This window comes from Planococcus citri, chromosome 1, assembly GCF_950023065.1.
Source record: "Planococcus citri chromosome 1, ihPlaCitr1.1, whole genome shotgun sequence".
Lineage (NCBI taxonomy): Eukaryota > Metazoa > Arthropoda > Insecta > Hemiptera > Pseudococcidae > Planococcus > Planococcus citri.
In genome coordinates this window covers 35,555,557-35,572,353 of record NC_088677.1, presented here as the reverse complement: position 1 = coordinate 35,572,353, position 16,797 = coordinate 35,555,557, and the positions used below count along the sequence as shown (strand labels likewise).

The following is a 16,797-nucleotide window of genomic DNA, read 5'->3' as shown; positions in this document are numbered from 1 at the left end:
ATTCTCAAAGTTTCAGTATAAATCAAAAACCAAACGAACATTTCGGGGTTTTGTTTTTTCAAAACACTATAAACTTTCATGCTCAACTTTTAAACAGGAAAATTCTTCGATCTTATATTTATCGATACAGTGCTTTAATTTCCAAGTACGTCGTTTTTTTTCTCTCTATTTATTCAAACATGAACTATCCTGGACTTTCTTCTTTTGGATTTCGTGTAAGTAGGTGTCTCTGCCTACGAATATTCCGAAAATTCCCAACTTGAAAATAACTTTGGTAAATACTCGTACTTTTGTTCGATGAGTACGAGGTGGCTAAATTTTCCAAGTTGGAAATCATCTAAGCAATTGGTTTTCTTTTTTTCGAGAGAAAAGTTCATTTGAATGAGTCACTCGCAAAATGTCATTTGAAGTAACTTATTTCTATACGACACTCGCCGTTTATAGAGTCGAGTTTTTCTTCAGCACAAGTAGTTACCGAAAAACGTTACAAATGCGTTCTTTGAAATTTGTTTCCAAGTATTTAACATATAATTTGCGTCACTTAGTTTCATGCAAAATACAACAGAATGGAGTATATCTACCGTACAACTTAAATTCTCTCCGTACTAACCGAGTAATTTCTCGAACTGTGATTAATGTGCCAAGAAAGAACACAAACGGATTACTTCGGGTTCTAATACTGTACCAGCACCAGCTCGTTATTAGTTTCAAAATAATTTAGTCACTGGTATCTACTTACATACTTTTTCAAATTGCCTTTTTTTTCAATGTCACTAAATTTGTCTAATCTGTACGAATGATAAATATCTACCCGAAATAAATGAATCGAAAATTTTTACAGCGTTTTCAAATGATGCATAAATCGTAATTTAGTTCATCTACAGCTTAATGTTTTTCTCCGAGTGCCTTCTTCCCTCAACGAGAAGTGCTATTATTGTAGATATGCTGACATACGAGTATGTGTTGATATTAAAAAGTCATTTCGTTTTCAATATCGCATCAATTCGTACTCATTTCCTTTATGCACGTTTTTAATAAAAGTATTTCATTTTTACGGTAATTGGATATTCAAAATGAATTTGTGGAACACCTTTATAAAAAAAAAGTCATTTTACGAGATGATGTAGTGATGCAAATTGATACATATATAATAAACTCTTGTTAATAAACGATAAGATCGTGTATCGAAGTAAGTCGTACAATTTATGACACCAGTCATCCTTTGTATTCCTTTAAATTAAATTTCCAATCGAAAAATAGTTTACCCAGGTACTTCTCAAGTAGGTATCTGGATGTTGATGGGTATTTTACGATGGACGATTTTTAAAAAAAAAACAAGCAATACAATGAATCTGAAGCTTATAGAGCTGGGTTTTTTGTTGGAATTATTTTGAAAATGTATAAAGGCACTCTTTTTCAGCTCATTTTGCATGAAGCACGTCGTTCTTTCAATAAAATTTTAGTTGAATTCATAGCTAGTTGATTAGTGAACTGAATAGGAAGGCACGTAGACAGTTGAATAAGTATTCGGACTTACCTTAAATACCTATATTTTAAAATTTTTAAATCTTACATCTCTGTGTTTCTTGTTGCAATTAAGTAGGTTTCTTTTTAGCTAAAATTAAAATTCTTACTTATACCCTTTTACACTTCTTAAAATAAATACTTACTCACATTTAACGCATCAAAGCTCCTTCTTAGGTACCTATTCATTAAAAAGCATCGTCATTTTGTATTTTTTTCTCAACGTTCGCCCGGTTCCTTTTATTTATTTAGATTACTTCTTTGAAAAGTCACCAATGAAACAAACATTTGAAATACATTTTATTCAAGAAAATGAAAAACGAAAACATTGAGAACAAAAAATACCTTAATTATAAAAAAATCTGTACAAATGAAGACATTTATTTAAATTACATAATATAAAATCAAGTAAGGCGTCGTATTTACAAAATCTAATTTAAAAAAAAAATTAACTCGTTCGCGATTTTTTTCAACGATGATAATCATGTTGAATTAAGTAACACATTAAAAACTTCAGTTGATTGAGTCGTATACACGAATTTAATTAATTTAACCGAACAAAAAAATAGGCACAAGAAAAAACAAATCAGCGTACGCCTATTCAAATACCACGGTAACATGCCACAGCCTTATGCAAACGAAGTAAGTAAGGTATATTATGTTGAACCAGATGCATCCGAACATCCGAACAAAGAAATACAGATTCTTATTCTTTCCTTCGATAAATTTGCATTGTTTTCAATATCGATGCTCTCTATTGGTAAAAGGTATTTGTTATGTTCAAAGCGAAATTGTATATTGCCTACTTTTATAGCAGCGACACTTCAATGTTGTTAAACTCGTTATAAGTAATTTGGTAAAAGACAAATTTAAAACTACAAGTGGGCTCATACTTTGGTTTCAAATTTGTCTCTTATTTTTCCTCTATTCGCGCGAGTTAATTTTTTCATTTGTATAAAATTTTATTTTATCTAAATTTAAGTTGACAATTAAGAAAAATGATTATTGTACAATATGTAAAAATTAAATTTATTTCGTGATATACGAGTAGGTAGGTACATAAATTACGATATAATAAAACAAAGCTTTTGCTTTGTTACTAGATTCATATCACATTGGTAAATTCCTTAATAAATACCTAATAATTATATTTATTCGGAGTTTTTCGCATAAACGCAGAGAGCGCTAAAAAGTTGATTTATAAATGAACATATAAATTTTATTAGGACTGTTACAAGAAAAGTTTATGTATTTTTTTTCGTTTGATTTCAACGTAGACACTATAAGTATAGTATTTTCATACTTAATAGAAACTTTCGGCGAGTAATTAATAGTAAATCCGATTTTCATTTGAGCAAAATAGCGGAGTTGAGGATTCCTTTGTAGAAATTTCGAAACGAATCGAGATTGTTTGATCAAAATGTCGCTTTTTAATGTCGAAAAAATTCTGAAACAGATAATAAATTGCAAAGTGATTATTTATCTAACAAAAGCTGAAAAAATATTTAGCGAATAAATAAATGCGCAGCTATATTATTGATAATTAATTAATTATGGTTGACATAATAAAGTATCTGGTGGTGGAAGAAAGACGAGTCGTCACTCACAAAATTGGGATATAATGGAGTAACTACGTCAACATTAAACAAAAGGAAAAAAAACATTTAAGCATCTTTTGAAAAAGAATAAGTAAATACACATTTTCAAGTAAGTATCAACCTTGAGAATAAATGGCCTTGATGATATAATAAATTTTGTCTCGAAAATTGGCTACCGTCGCCTAACTTATCATCTATTTTAAAATACCTACCTATTTGAAAAGTGGTAGTACAGAAAAAATAATCCGGCCACGTGGTAATTTAATGAAATCATATTTCAACCAAAAAAAAAAAAAAAAAACAATGTTGCTGGCGACGAAGACAGAATATCCCACTAATAAGGCTCACTACGACATAGGTACTTATGTTTGTATCTACTTGTGTTTCAAAAATTGAAATACACGTCTTTTAATTACTATCATTCTAAGAAATAACCTATCATAATATGTACAATATGAAGCTTTTTGTGTGGATGGATGGAGGAATGGGAGAAGTACCAGAATTTCTTTAATTTCTCATTTTGAAATATAGTGATCTAGGTACAAAATCATTATACTCAATGCTAGTTAGGTACAAAATGCTTAGATTCTTTAGATTGTTTCCAATTTCTATCAATGTTTCGTTTTATGTTATGATATTTTCAACGTTTTGCGATTTTTACAATTTATGGAATTGGGTTTATTTCATCCATCATTTTCATTTTCAGTTTTTTTTTCCTATATTGTTAGCGTATTTTCTAGTTTGAATATTCATTTTTTAAAATCTCAACCAATATTCAGATCTTTATATTTCTATGTATGTCAATAAATTTAATCAATATTCGTCTTTGTGTTTCATTTTTCTATACGAATACGTAGGTACCTATTTCTGATTGTTATTTTCGAAATTCTGTCTGCAATTTTCACTTCAATCAACCTACTTTGAAAGATCAATTTTGTCAAATTCCACTTACCGATTTCATCTATTCTCTTCAAAGCCTCGCAAACCGATTTGCCCAAATTTAACCGATTCACACTTCTAAGTTATAGGCCCTTAATGTTGGACAATTTCGCCAGAAATTGTTAGCCCTATCAGCCTCTAGGAGTCTGGATGAAAACGATAATAATTTTGCTGGACCATCAAAAGAAACTCGTTAACAAAAATTTAATTGAATCGGTGAATCCCACTTCATATTGGGTTCAATTCAAGTTAACGTGAAGTAAATCGCATTTGAAATTTACTATATTTACGGCGAACTGATTATGCAAATCTATTAACGTATTTTCAACATTAAAACCGAGAAATGGTATTACGTAATGAGGTAAATAAAGTATGCCAGAATTTTTTGATAGTCGATTCGTGTTATATTCTTCTTCCCCCTTCAGACAATTTTTTCTTGTTTCTCCATCCTTTCTAATCTTCAAAAAATGAATTTTTAAAAAAAGTTTCTCATCAAAAAGTACCCTTACGAGATCATACCTAGTATTTCAACATTCGGTTGCTCTAAAAAAAGAGAGGTATCTATAAGTAAAATAGAAAATTATGTGATAAAATAGATGGTAAATAAAATACTCATAGAAACGTGAAATAAGTACCCAAGTAGAAAAAAATCATTAAGATTCGGAAAAGATTCGTAGAGACGTGACTGTTGGCAAATCAAACTAATTTTATTTTTTTCTTTGATTTATTTTAAAGTAAAAGAGGAGAGGGAATGTGATGAAATATCGAACTGAAATCGCAACTCGATTCAGTCCTTATTTGTTTAATTTTTGTTTTCTTACCAAGTGACTGTAGTTTCTGCGAAATTATACCTACGTAATAATGATTCATCTGACCTGAATGTTAAATCGTGGAACAAAAAGTAAAAAATAAAAATTGTTGAAAAATACGTAGGTACTCAATTTTTATTATCAGTATGGATAAAAATTAGGTTAAAAGGAAATCAACATTAAAAATGAATGCTGAAATCCAAAATCCAAATTTTTAGACTTCAAATTCATTTTTTCAACTGACAACAACGCTGATACGCTTCCAATTTGATAAAATACATATTTTTACACGGATGTACACGAACAATTTTTTCACTTCCTCTATCTTCACATGATGTTTAATTCGATTCTCAGTAGAATTTTTGAAAATTTCACTCGATTGGTTCGTAATGAAAAAAAATCAAAACACCAATTTTATTTAATTTTTACATGTGCGAATGCATCCGAGGCTTGAGCATTCTACATGTAACGAGTAGAAAAAGAGGGTAGAGAGTACCTATATTTGCACGGATACAGTATACCTATTTATTTTTGATTTTTCAAATAGCCAAACGACCTTTTGTGTAATGGAAACTTTAAAGTAACTAAACAATCAGTGAAATTTGCGACGGCTTTATGATCATCGACGACGATAGCATGACGCCTTTTATTGGCGTCAACATTGTATGCGAGGCAACAGTTTTGTCTACCGAACCGACGCTCTTTCATTACTAACGATAAAAATAGCGACGCGCGATAAACTCTCCGACCAACTTTACAATAAAGGGTAGGACTTTTATGCCACTTTTTTTTTCTCACTCAGCTTAAATTTATAACCAGGTAAGTATTCTAAATAATATCTAGACTTGTTCCAAAGTTTTTCCGTTAAATGAGTTAACCACATTAGTACGTATTTTCAATCGGCGGACCATTCATTTATTAGAGCAACCAACGAAAGCTAAACTCAACCATTAATTTACCCCTAGAGAAGCTCGAAAGAACGATAGTTTCCATATGATGAAACCCTTAGTAGGTACCTAATGGGCGTCACTCGAGCGTAACCAGAGAACCAAGTTGTTTTTCAAACACCAGTATCAGCCAAGTTGCAAAAATTTTTAATTAAGCCACTCGTGTATTAAGAAGGGCGTCATTGGAAACCTTACAGAATTAAGTGAGAGGTACCTGCGAGTACCAGTTCCATTTTAGTCGTATTTGTAGGTATTCGTGTTTCATATAACCCGATCACTTCGATTGATGTCTCTTGTCTTTGGCTGCTTGTTAAATGCAGCTTAAATTTCACCCTGCAGCTTTTCTCATCTCTGCAGCGTAAGTTTTTCGAAATACGAGTAAGTCGTGAAAAAGCAGGCGAAGATATAAGTATACTTAATTGAAGAAAAAAGAAATAATTACAGTAATGATGAAGAATAAAAATTGATTAGGTGGAAAATACTAGTTCAACCTTCAACGCATGTACCTATAACCCAGCCAGCAGAAGGACACAGCAATCAGTCTCCACTAACAACATCGTTCGACACAAATACCAAAGGCAAAGCCATAAAAGGAAATAGATGATTTAGTTTACTTAGCAATATTTATTCAGTACTGTTAAATCGAAGTTAGTTCCATCTCAAAGGTACTTTTACTATAAACAAGAGTTGCGTCGCGTCGCGTCGCGTCGCCTCGTAGTCTAATATAAAAATTTAATTCTCTTAAAAGGAGTTCATCATTAAGGTGAAATTTTCCCTAGACTGTCTACTAGTTCAAGTTTATTTTCGTTAGCAAAAATTTAACTCGTATATCATGTTTCACGAGTACCTACTTTTAACATTTGGTGCTTTTTTTATGATTTGTTGTACGTTGAAAGTTTGCGCCATGAATTCAATACGCGAACCAGCAGGAATAAACAAAGTTTTACTCTACCTATTGTAATATGTAGGTACTGGTACTTATACTTATTATCTTATATTTCATGCGTTACGAATGAGTACCTATCTAACAAAACAATACGAATTCGTTTGGGGTAGGTATGAAAAATTTTCAAACTCGACCATAAATGAGCACTTTTTTTAGTCTTCGTTTGAAAAACTGAAAAATTGGAGTGAGCGAAATATCATTGAATGAATTAAACTTTATTTCAAAAGCAGAATACCTAATTGGAGAAAGCACTGAAGAGTCAATTTCAAAAAATGGCGGAGATTTTGAACTCAATGGTCAAATTTTTTAATATTTGGACCACATTTCCTTCTTGAAATTTGGTTAAATAGGGTCCTTACACCCCTTATGCGTGTTGAGATCACTCTTTGAAAGTAAGTTGGTTGCAAAAAGGGCGAAAGAAGGATTTCAGCAATGTAAGTACTGTAGGTACCTAATTATTTCGAATTTTTAAATTGTAGATTTCAACTTTTGAAATAATACTCGTATCATATTAAATTGAGCTTGCATTGTGAACGTTCAGTTTTAAACTTTTTGAATTTGATTATCGATTTGGAATTCACTATTATTATTTTCTTTGAAACCCCGCAAACAGATTCTTTTCAATTTCTACGAGTTTCGATATACTTAATGAGTCTTTCAAATTTCACGAGTCTTCCACGTCCACCTTCTTGTGAATGGTCGACACTGGTTACTTTTAATGGACTATCAATTTTTTAATCGTTGATTACTTGTTTCTCATATGACGTTTCTAAGCAAACTCCAATAATGTACTATCAACGACTATCAATGAGAAATAATTTTTTTTATGTGCAAAATCAAAATTGCTTAATTTTTGTGATTCTATAGTTCAACTTTGCAAGGAATAAGTTATGGAGAATGAACTCACATATTTACGGCAAACCGGTTATGCAATTTTATTAACATCTTTGCAATACATATTGCGGGTTGCTTGCATAATACCGATTTGAAGGCCCATTTTATGCAAAATTCCAGTGTCATGAATTTTTGAATATGATTGTAATATTGCTGAGCATTTTTAGAGTAGATCCATTGAGCCAAACCAGTGGAGCTCAAAATTTCCTATTATCAACCGCTATTGAATTTTTTGTGCGATGTGTAATTTTAAGATTATTTTACAAACAATTTGCACCTAACAATACATAAGCATGTTGGGTACCTAAAGATCTTTTTTTTGTATTTTCTTCTTTGGGGAGGGGGGAGCGCTAAATTGAAGTTGCAAGTCCCTAATGTTCATACCCCCTCCCCTGTCACTGTGTTTTAAGAAAAAAATCGAAATACCTACATAAATTATTTTTTTATAGTTGAACAAAATTTTGAACTTTTTTGAAATAAAAAATTTTGATCACTTTTTTTGCTCTTTAAGTACATAATAATGTTCCGTAATTCGTGACAACCTTGACACATTTTGTATTTAGATAATTTTGATCTAAAAAAAATCAAAATTTTTTGAAAAAGTTAACAAAAGATATTTGTTTTTCATTTTTTTCAAATTCTTTCATTTTTTTTACTTTTATGGCAATTTTTTAATATTTTTGAACTTTTCTTTGGAGGGACGCAGACCTTCCGCGCTCCCCCACAAAAAAGCCCTGGGTACCTATGGACATATAATTTTTCAAGTTTTTACATTTTTATAGATTTTTCAGGATATATAAACATTGATTTTATGAGAAAATTAAACGTTTTAGAAAAACAATAAACAGAACAAGAATTTATCGTAGAGCATAAAATTTACTTTGTACTTCCAATAATTAGTTTTTTAAAGATGCTTCTCCCTTCGTTCAATGTCTTAATTGGAATCCATAAAATTTTGTTTACTTTGGCTATCTAACTACTCAACGAAAAAAAAACAAAAAAAAAACCAAAAAAAAAACGAGAAAATAAAAACATTCTGTAAAAACTCCAAAAAACTCTGTCCAGTCTTTAAACCATGAATCGGAACCGAAAAAACAACATTCTCATTTACGTAGATTCGTGTTTGTAAAACGATAAATCCATACACTTATACAGGTGAACATGTAAATGATATAATACATAGATGTATTGTACCTACAGAAGTCTTTACCCTCTTACTAGCGCAAAAGCTCACGTTATTGTAAACAATTTACTAAAAAACGTTTGGACATCGGATTCAAAAGGATTTACAACCTTAAAAAAATCTCATTGAACAACGAATTTTCTAAACCTTCATAATTCACCGAAGTTCCGAGGGAAACCTTTGATTATAAAAACATCGACACTTGACCTTTAAAATTATACCTAAGCTACTAAAAATGCCGAATACGCGATATCAGATGAACATCGGACGATTATTTTTTGGCAAAAGTTGTATTTTAATGGGGAATTCAATGTCGAACGCAAGGGTTGCGGTTATATTTTGTAAAAAGGTATTTTTATAACTTCCGTTTTATTTGACCGTTCCAAACGTGTGAACTCGTAAAATTTTACCGTTTTATAAGCACGTAATACTTATTTTGAAATATTTCTAAAATATATAGATACGCTGTTGGGTGTGAAGGATTTCCACACTGACTGTGTATCCTGCGAATGACAGGAAAAAAGTTCGCTTGTTTTTAATCGTTTCTAATAAGTGTCTGTCAGCGGGTGAATTGGTCGTGAGAAATGTGCGTTTGGAAAAAAAAATGAAAAATGAATCAAGTTCAAAGGGGGTTACCGAAGAATTTTTGTTTTCTTTAAACTCATTTTATTCTAGGTCTGCACCTCAACCTACTCGACACTTGAGTCATATTACAGTTGAAAGATTATACCTAAATAATGATTCGTCAAATAAAATTATGGTTATTTTTTGCAGGACAGGTAAATGAAAATAATTAGTAGCCTATTTTTTCTTTAGCAAGATCCAGTTCTTGATTATTAAATTTTAACAAAATTTTATCTCACTGCATCGAGCCAAAATTGAAGCTGGTTCAAGTTGATGTGCAAGTAACTTTTTTCGAGGAAGATGGGAAGTAAATTTTTTATTCGTCGTGCTTTGAACTCGAAATTTTTATACTTATTGGTTCAAGCTTCTAGTAAATCCGTTGTATCATTCACGTCTAAAAGAAAGTTAATGGTCATCGTGCAATTACCCCTTTTTTTTCCTATGGTACATTCATCTTTTCAGAAAAAAAATACGCCAACAGCGATATTTTACCATCAAAAGTCTACAAAATTTCATTAAGTAGATATTTATGTCATATTTTGAAAATTTTCTCGACTCGTGCTTAAAAATGATAGCCCATCTACTTCGATATCTAACACCCTTGAGAAATTTCCAACACTCGCCAACATTTTTATGTAGCTTATAATCTACTTAAACATTTTCAAAAAGGTAAAGAGCCTTTTTCAATTGTGTACTCGTAAATCTCCACAACTTGGCGAGTTTTCTCATCAATTGCACTTAAAATGAAACATTCGAATAAAACCCCGAGCAGGTCGCCATTATATCAATTTTTTCACCACGCTTTCCATCCGTTATCCGGGTTAAATTTGACTTGGTTCAGTTTTCGGTTCTACTGCTATAATAACGTGTGAAATCCGATTAGATTTTGACGTTTTTCAAAGCATCACATACAGCGTTATACCGCAGAACGAATTCAAGATTCGTACGTAGGTATATACGTATACGAGTATTATACCTCTACCTATATCGTACGTATACGGTACGTTCGCAAATCATCCTCAAAACGTATATCTACGTGCCACACACGTTCTTCTGTTTGGCAGTTAAATCTCATCATTGACGCCAAAAGATTAACAACGCGATTTCTGCACTCCGACAACAAAGTTAATTAATTCGACAAACAATTTTGCCGCGCGTATTGACCCGACATGGGCGAAAAAACCGTATCAAATTTATATTTTCATATCATTACACAGGGTGGAATTTTCGTTGTGTTTGCAACTTGGCGTAAGTATTTATTTTCTGGCATGTATTCCATTTTCCTTTCGTATTTCTCCTTCAATTTAACCTATCATAATTTCAGTCCCGTGTTGACCTAATTTCAATTGTACATATTGCATCGTAAATCTCAATTTTACTTTCAATATCCAGTAAGTATTGGACAATATTTTACATCGCAAAAAATATATATACGGCTAACTTAAATGCGTCGCAATGTATAACTTTTTTTTTTTTTTTGAAAGGAAAACAGCCGCAAAAAGTTGAATAAAAAAACACACCCAAAATAAGTTTTACCATCGTTTGGTCTAAACAATACAAATGCTTCGACACAGATACAAATTTTCCTACGAAAAGAATCAAATACATTAAAGCAAAAAATAAAAGGATAAAATCTTAATTCTTGGTATTCTCGAAAAGCATTATACCTTATACTCGTATACCACTAAAAGTAAAGTTACAAAGTCGTGTAGGGTAATTTTTCTTTCATAGTTGACTGGTTCAGGTTCGTGGACTGTTTTTCAAGGTCACTGAACTCACAAATAGGCTTATGTTTCAACGAAAATGAAAATCGTTAGTTTTTATGAAAAATGATTTGTGATCAAAACCAGTGAAATTTTACCATATAAAATTGCATAGCCTATGATGATTTAATAACGTAAGTATATATAGGTAAAAGACTAAAGGTAACACGTCTGGAACGTACCTTTGGAAAAAATACACAATTTTTTTTGAAAAAATATCCTCTCATACTTAGCATGGAATAACAACGAGCGAGCTATTAATCTAAATGCGCGAAATAATAACGTTTTTGAGTAGTTTGTAAAACGTTATAAACGTTTTAAACGTTCATAATCTCATACATTTTTCATTTCTAAAAGGGGTTTTAAAACGAAGAAGAGATTAAAAACGAGCAATAGTGGGATAAGATGTGGCTCATTGTTGCATTTAGTTTTGATTAATGTTGCAACGTTTTAAGGCGTAATAGTTTAACTCTAAATATGACGATGAAGTAACTCGTGTAAATATAGATCATTTGTCATCTCTTAAATGTTATTATTAAGTTGTAACTTGGTCGTCACGATTGTTTAAATTTTGTTGCATTTAAAGGCTTACGGTACCATATTTTCTTCTTTGATAAAAAGATCAAATCAAACGTGCAAAAATAAGATTTATTTTGAAAACAGGGTTCTTAGAGCGGAAGAACTAAGGAAATAGGTACATTTTATCGGTATACAAAATTTCATAATTTTCTTATTCTTGTAAACGAGAAAATTTCTGAAAGGGCATTGCCATGTGGTGTCGTTGAACTCAGCTGCTTCAATTTTTTTACCATGCAGAAGAAATGAAAATTTCAAATGAAATCTTCGCAGTCTGAAAAATGACTGAACTCATTCAAACATTTTTGAAGCGAACCCAGGTAAATCGAAAGAGCATTCAAAAGTATATCACTAACCAAAATTTTTGGTACTAAAGTGCATTTTTCGATTTATGGTGAATTTTTAAAAAGCAAATTTGAACCAAAATTGAAAAAAAAACAAAATTTCACCCAAATGACTTAGAAAGTGTAAATTCGGTGTATACGTACGCTATTTTTGACACGTAAGCAGATCTGAAGCCACCAGCGCAGATTTATGAATTTTGAAATTTCCACAAAATTCCCCCAAATCAAATTTGAGAAACTGAAATTCTCATTGTACCTCAATTTTAACATGCTGAGTCTACTGGAGGCGGGCTCAAGTCGTTTTGAAGCCCCCAATGACTTTTTGGAAATTTCAATTTTCCAAAAAAACGCCATAAAATCTGTCCAAATTAACAAAACACACCAAAACTTTGGAAAAAGGACGCATGATCGTTTAAATGGGTCACTATAAGCTCCAATCTCGAGCATAAACTCTAAAGTTAATTTGGGTAGATACTATGGAATTTTTTTGGAAAACTGTCTCAGAATGTTAAAATTAAGGCATAGAGAAAATTTCGACTTTCCAGTTTGATTTGGTACAGTTTTGTGGAAATTTCAAGTTTCAAAAATCTGCTACAGACCCTAGAACTCATCAAGAGAATTCAAAACCGTTTCCACTCGATTTAGGGAGGAGAGGGGGAGGGAGTTTATGAATTGAGTAAACATAAAATCTCAGCTTTCGAGGTCCATTTGGCAAAATTTTGATTTTTTCTCATTTTTAAGCCAAATCCGATTTTCAAAAATTCACCAAAAGTCGTAAAATGCACTGTAGCACGTGAAGGCTTTTTCAATTTATCTTTGTTCGGTTCAAAAAATTTTGTGTGATGTGGGATACCTTCCTTGTGAGCTTAGGTATGCTTCAAATAGGCATAAGGAATTTACTAGATATACCTACACATAAAGGAATTCCTTATCTCTCACCCCACATCCATAATTATTGAGTATCTTTTCAATCGAAAATATCGCAAAAAATGTTCCTCAATTTTGATAACTTCGAATGAATAATATTCAAAAAACAATATCGCAAAAATTGTTCAAAGTAACAAAAATTAGAATGCACAAAAAAAATGTCAATGGAAATTTTGGAAAAATTATTTTTAAAAATGTAAGAATTCGAATAATTTTATTGTACTTACATAAAGGACATTCTGTACATCAGGAAATTGTTTTAAAAAATTTACAAATCTTACTTGAAAATATTGGGATAATTTTGGAAACAAAATGATTGGATCTACGATCAGATTAGAACACTCTATAAATCCAATTCAGATCAAAGTTTACATTAAATGTAGTAGATATATGGCAAAAATTGAAGGTCGAAATCATATCTACCCCCAGAAAAGTGATCTGATCTGATTAGATCAAGGATGATGGGATCTGATCAGGTCTGAACAGATATAAACTGATTGAATCTCTGCTCTGATCTGATCAAATCAAATTGAATCCGGAGAAGTTCCAGATCTTATCAGATCTGATCTGGTGTAATTCTAATCGGTCAAGTCTTCCTTATTGAATCTGATCTGGTCTGAATCTAGTTAAAATTTGATCAGTCCAGATCTAATTAGACCTAGTCGGGTCAAATTGGATCCAGGAAATATTCGGATCCGACCTGACCTGATCTGATCAAAATAAATCATTTTCTTCAGAACTTTTAGTCCTCTTAATCAATTTCCAGAATTTTCACTTTTATTTTCATCATTTTATCGATTCACTACTGTATTTTAAGTATTTTAATTTTCAACTTACCTCATTTAAAACATGTAATCACAATTATAGCACGGTTTCATTGGTGCATGTGCGAGGTCCGTTTACTAACGAATATTTTGAACTACCGCCATTTCGTCGGGTCACTTGGACAGTTCCTCGAATAAACAGCTCTTTGAAAGTTTCACGAAATTGTCTGGACATACCACAGTATATGGCAAAATTGATAGGGTAACTCACGATGATGAAGAAATTGGTAAATAATATCAACGTATTTACAATATTGTAGTCTAATATCTCTGTTATACCGCTGGAAATTATGTGTAAAACCTGCGAACATTTCAAATTATCATCATTAGTCTCAGATAGGTACCTACATATCTTCGTTAAAAAGTTTTTCCGTATTTGAAGGTAGGTAGGTACGTAAGTAAAGCGAAAGCAAAACAGCGATAGAAAATTAGCCTAAATTATCTTTGTAAATTGCTCGAGGCATTTGAATGAAAAGACAAATTCTCTTTCAATTCTTCATTAGGTATCACTATTATTATTATTTTTTCCAAAAAAAAAACATCTTTTCGGAGTTTTTAATTATAGCGGAGTTCTCGTTCCACCGAGAAGCAGGTAACTTTTTGGTGTCTTTTTAGCTTTTGGTTGTTTTATTTGCACTTAAATTTTAAACATACTTAGCAGACTGTTCCCCTATAATAATGAATAAATTTCAAGTTGAAGTTCTTCCGTGAAAGAAGGCCTAGTCTATATTCATCAAAAGTATACTGTGGCCAATTCAGATATTGCTTTTTCCTCCTTCGAGGGTCTACCCAGTCTACAATCCTCAGCTATATGATATTTTTACTACTAAGATAGCCTATATAGTATAGGTACTTCATTAAAATTATTATTTTACGGAAGCCAGACATGTTTCGGAATCCCAAAGGATAAGTAGGTACGCGTTGTACGCTTTCATCGCTGATTTTTAAACTACATAACTAAACACGTAGCAGAAAACCTAACGGAAAAATGTCCAACTTACGGTAACAACCGCCAACGGGATTTCAGTCAGTAGAAACACAGTTACGACTACGATGAGCATTAACGTTGTGCAATTGGAATCCCTTAATTTTTTACACTCGCTTTTTCTGTTCTCTTTGAAAAGTTTATCTCTTTTGAGTTGAGCTTCTCTCATCGCTTTGAACAGTAGTAAATTCAGGATTACCAATGATATGCAAGGTCCCACGTGGACGAAAATCACCCGAAATGAGTAGTACACTATGAAATAAACGTTTAGCGTCACTTTGTCTTGTAACCAGTCTGCAAATTGAACCTGTAACAGGGAACGATTTCAAATCATGATTAAACAAAGTACTTGTGGATTTATTAAGAATACAAGCAGGTGTATACGCAGAGATGTTATCATTTCAAATTAGGATTTAATCAGATACCTTTTGAAAATTTTATGAACTCCTACAATGTAAGAGATGGGCAACTAATTTGGTTCTTAGGAAGTGATGAGAGCAGGAAGTATCCACCTGGATACGGTACCTACTTCCTTGACAATTTTGTTTCATTATACGAGCCACGTAAAAAAAAATACATTTTATCGCGCTTACTTTGCAAAAGAATTAGAAAAATTGAGTTGTTACATATGAAAAAGGAAACAAAACGTGTATCATACCTATAAAAGTTATACCAAGTTCGTTTTTTTAAATGATTTCTCAAGTGTAAAATGACGAAGGAAGATTGGAAAAAAACCTGTAAAAAGTTTGGTCTTACTTTGATTAACTCCACGCCGGAATCTTAATACGAGTAAAGCGTAGACAGATCGAATAAAGATTGTATAAATTGTATTCCCTACGGTCTAGTGAAAACGAGCGTCATCTATTTTTGCCCAATTCTTCGCACGAATTACCTTTGGGAATAATGTTTGTTTTGAAGGGAGCCTGTCATACGTAGTTATGCTTCATGTATTGCGTGTAGATGGGCTGAAAATCTTCTCTTTTTTTATCATTTGCACGAATAGTTGAAGGAAATTTGAACGTTATTACATTTCGGTTTATGGTACATAATGGGACAAATATTACGTCGGCCTAATTTAAGTCGTATAAAATGACGGAAACATGGTGCAAGGATGCGAAAGTAATAAAAAAGCACGTTGTCAATCTGGCTACATATTACGCTGGCATGTAATCAAAATCAGCTTCTAATAGTCAGCTAAAATACGTACCTGCCTGGAGGTTACACCTTTTTGTTTTTTATTTGAATTCGTTTCAATATTGGAAAAGTTAGGTAGTAATATATTTACTTACGTAATTTGAATTTTTACTATTTTTATTACGAATATTTCGTAGCAATATGCTATCTACGAATTTTCAAAATAATTATTCAGGAAATTGTACAATACATTCATGCAAGTTTTGGCCACCTTATGCAAAGGAACCATAAAGGAACAGTGATTTTAAAATGAAAAAAAAAAATACTAATTTTTTCCAAAAATCTACAAATCGCTGGCCATTAAATACACATCTTTTTATGACAGAAAAAACATTTAAATCTCACACACGAAACGCAAAAGTTGTACGAATGATTGTTTTTTTTTTTTTAATTTCCACAAATTAATGAAGAGTTTATTTGAATTCAAATCATTAAAGACCGGAAAAAGTACTCTTATTATCAGTCAGTCTATAATTATTTGCGATGAGCAAAGTCAATTACACGTTTCATTCCTCGTAAAAAAAATGTACGAGTAAAAAATATGAAAAGATCACTTTGAAGATGGATAATAAGCTGTGCCTGGAATCAGGTAAATTTAATTTATTTAATTACTCGTATCGAAGTATCGATAAAATAAAATATTTTTCATAGTTCGTTTCACTTTTATCCAGAAGGAGAATCTTGCGACATAAATTATAGCAATTTAGTGGAAGAAATCTT

The 16,797-nt window shown here is 31.7% G+C and overlaps 1 protein-coding gene across 2 annotated transcripts in view; it reads right to left on the bottom strand.

Moving 5' to 3' along the window:
• Nucleotides 1–1,807: 1,807 nt before the first annotated feature.
• LOC135831651 (sex peptide receptor-like) overlaps nt 1,808–16,797 on the bottom strand; it is a 169,265-nt gene continuing 154,275 nt past the window's right edge. For both annotated transcript variants that reach the window (XM_065344303.1, XM_065344302.1), the window contains 3 exons: nt 14,900–15,190; nt 13,912–14,199; nt 1,808–2,971 (listed from right to left, as the gene is read on the bottom strand). In XM_065344303.1, the coding sequence (XP_065200375.1) occupies nt 13,936–14,199; nt 14,900–15,190 (555 nt within the window). In that variant the 3' untranslated portion in view covers nt 1,808–2,971; nt 13,912–13,935. The remainder of the gene's footprint in view (nt 2,972–13,911; nt 14,200–14,899; nt 15,191–16,797) is intronic.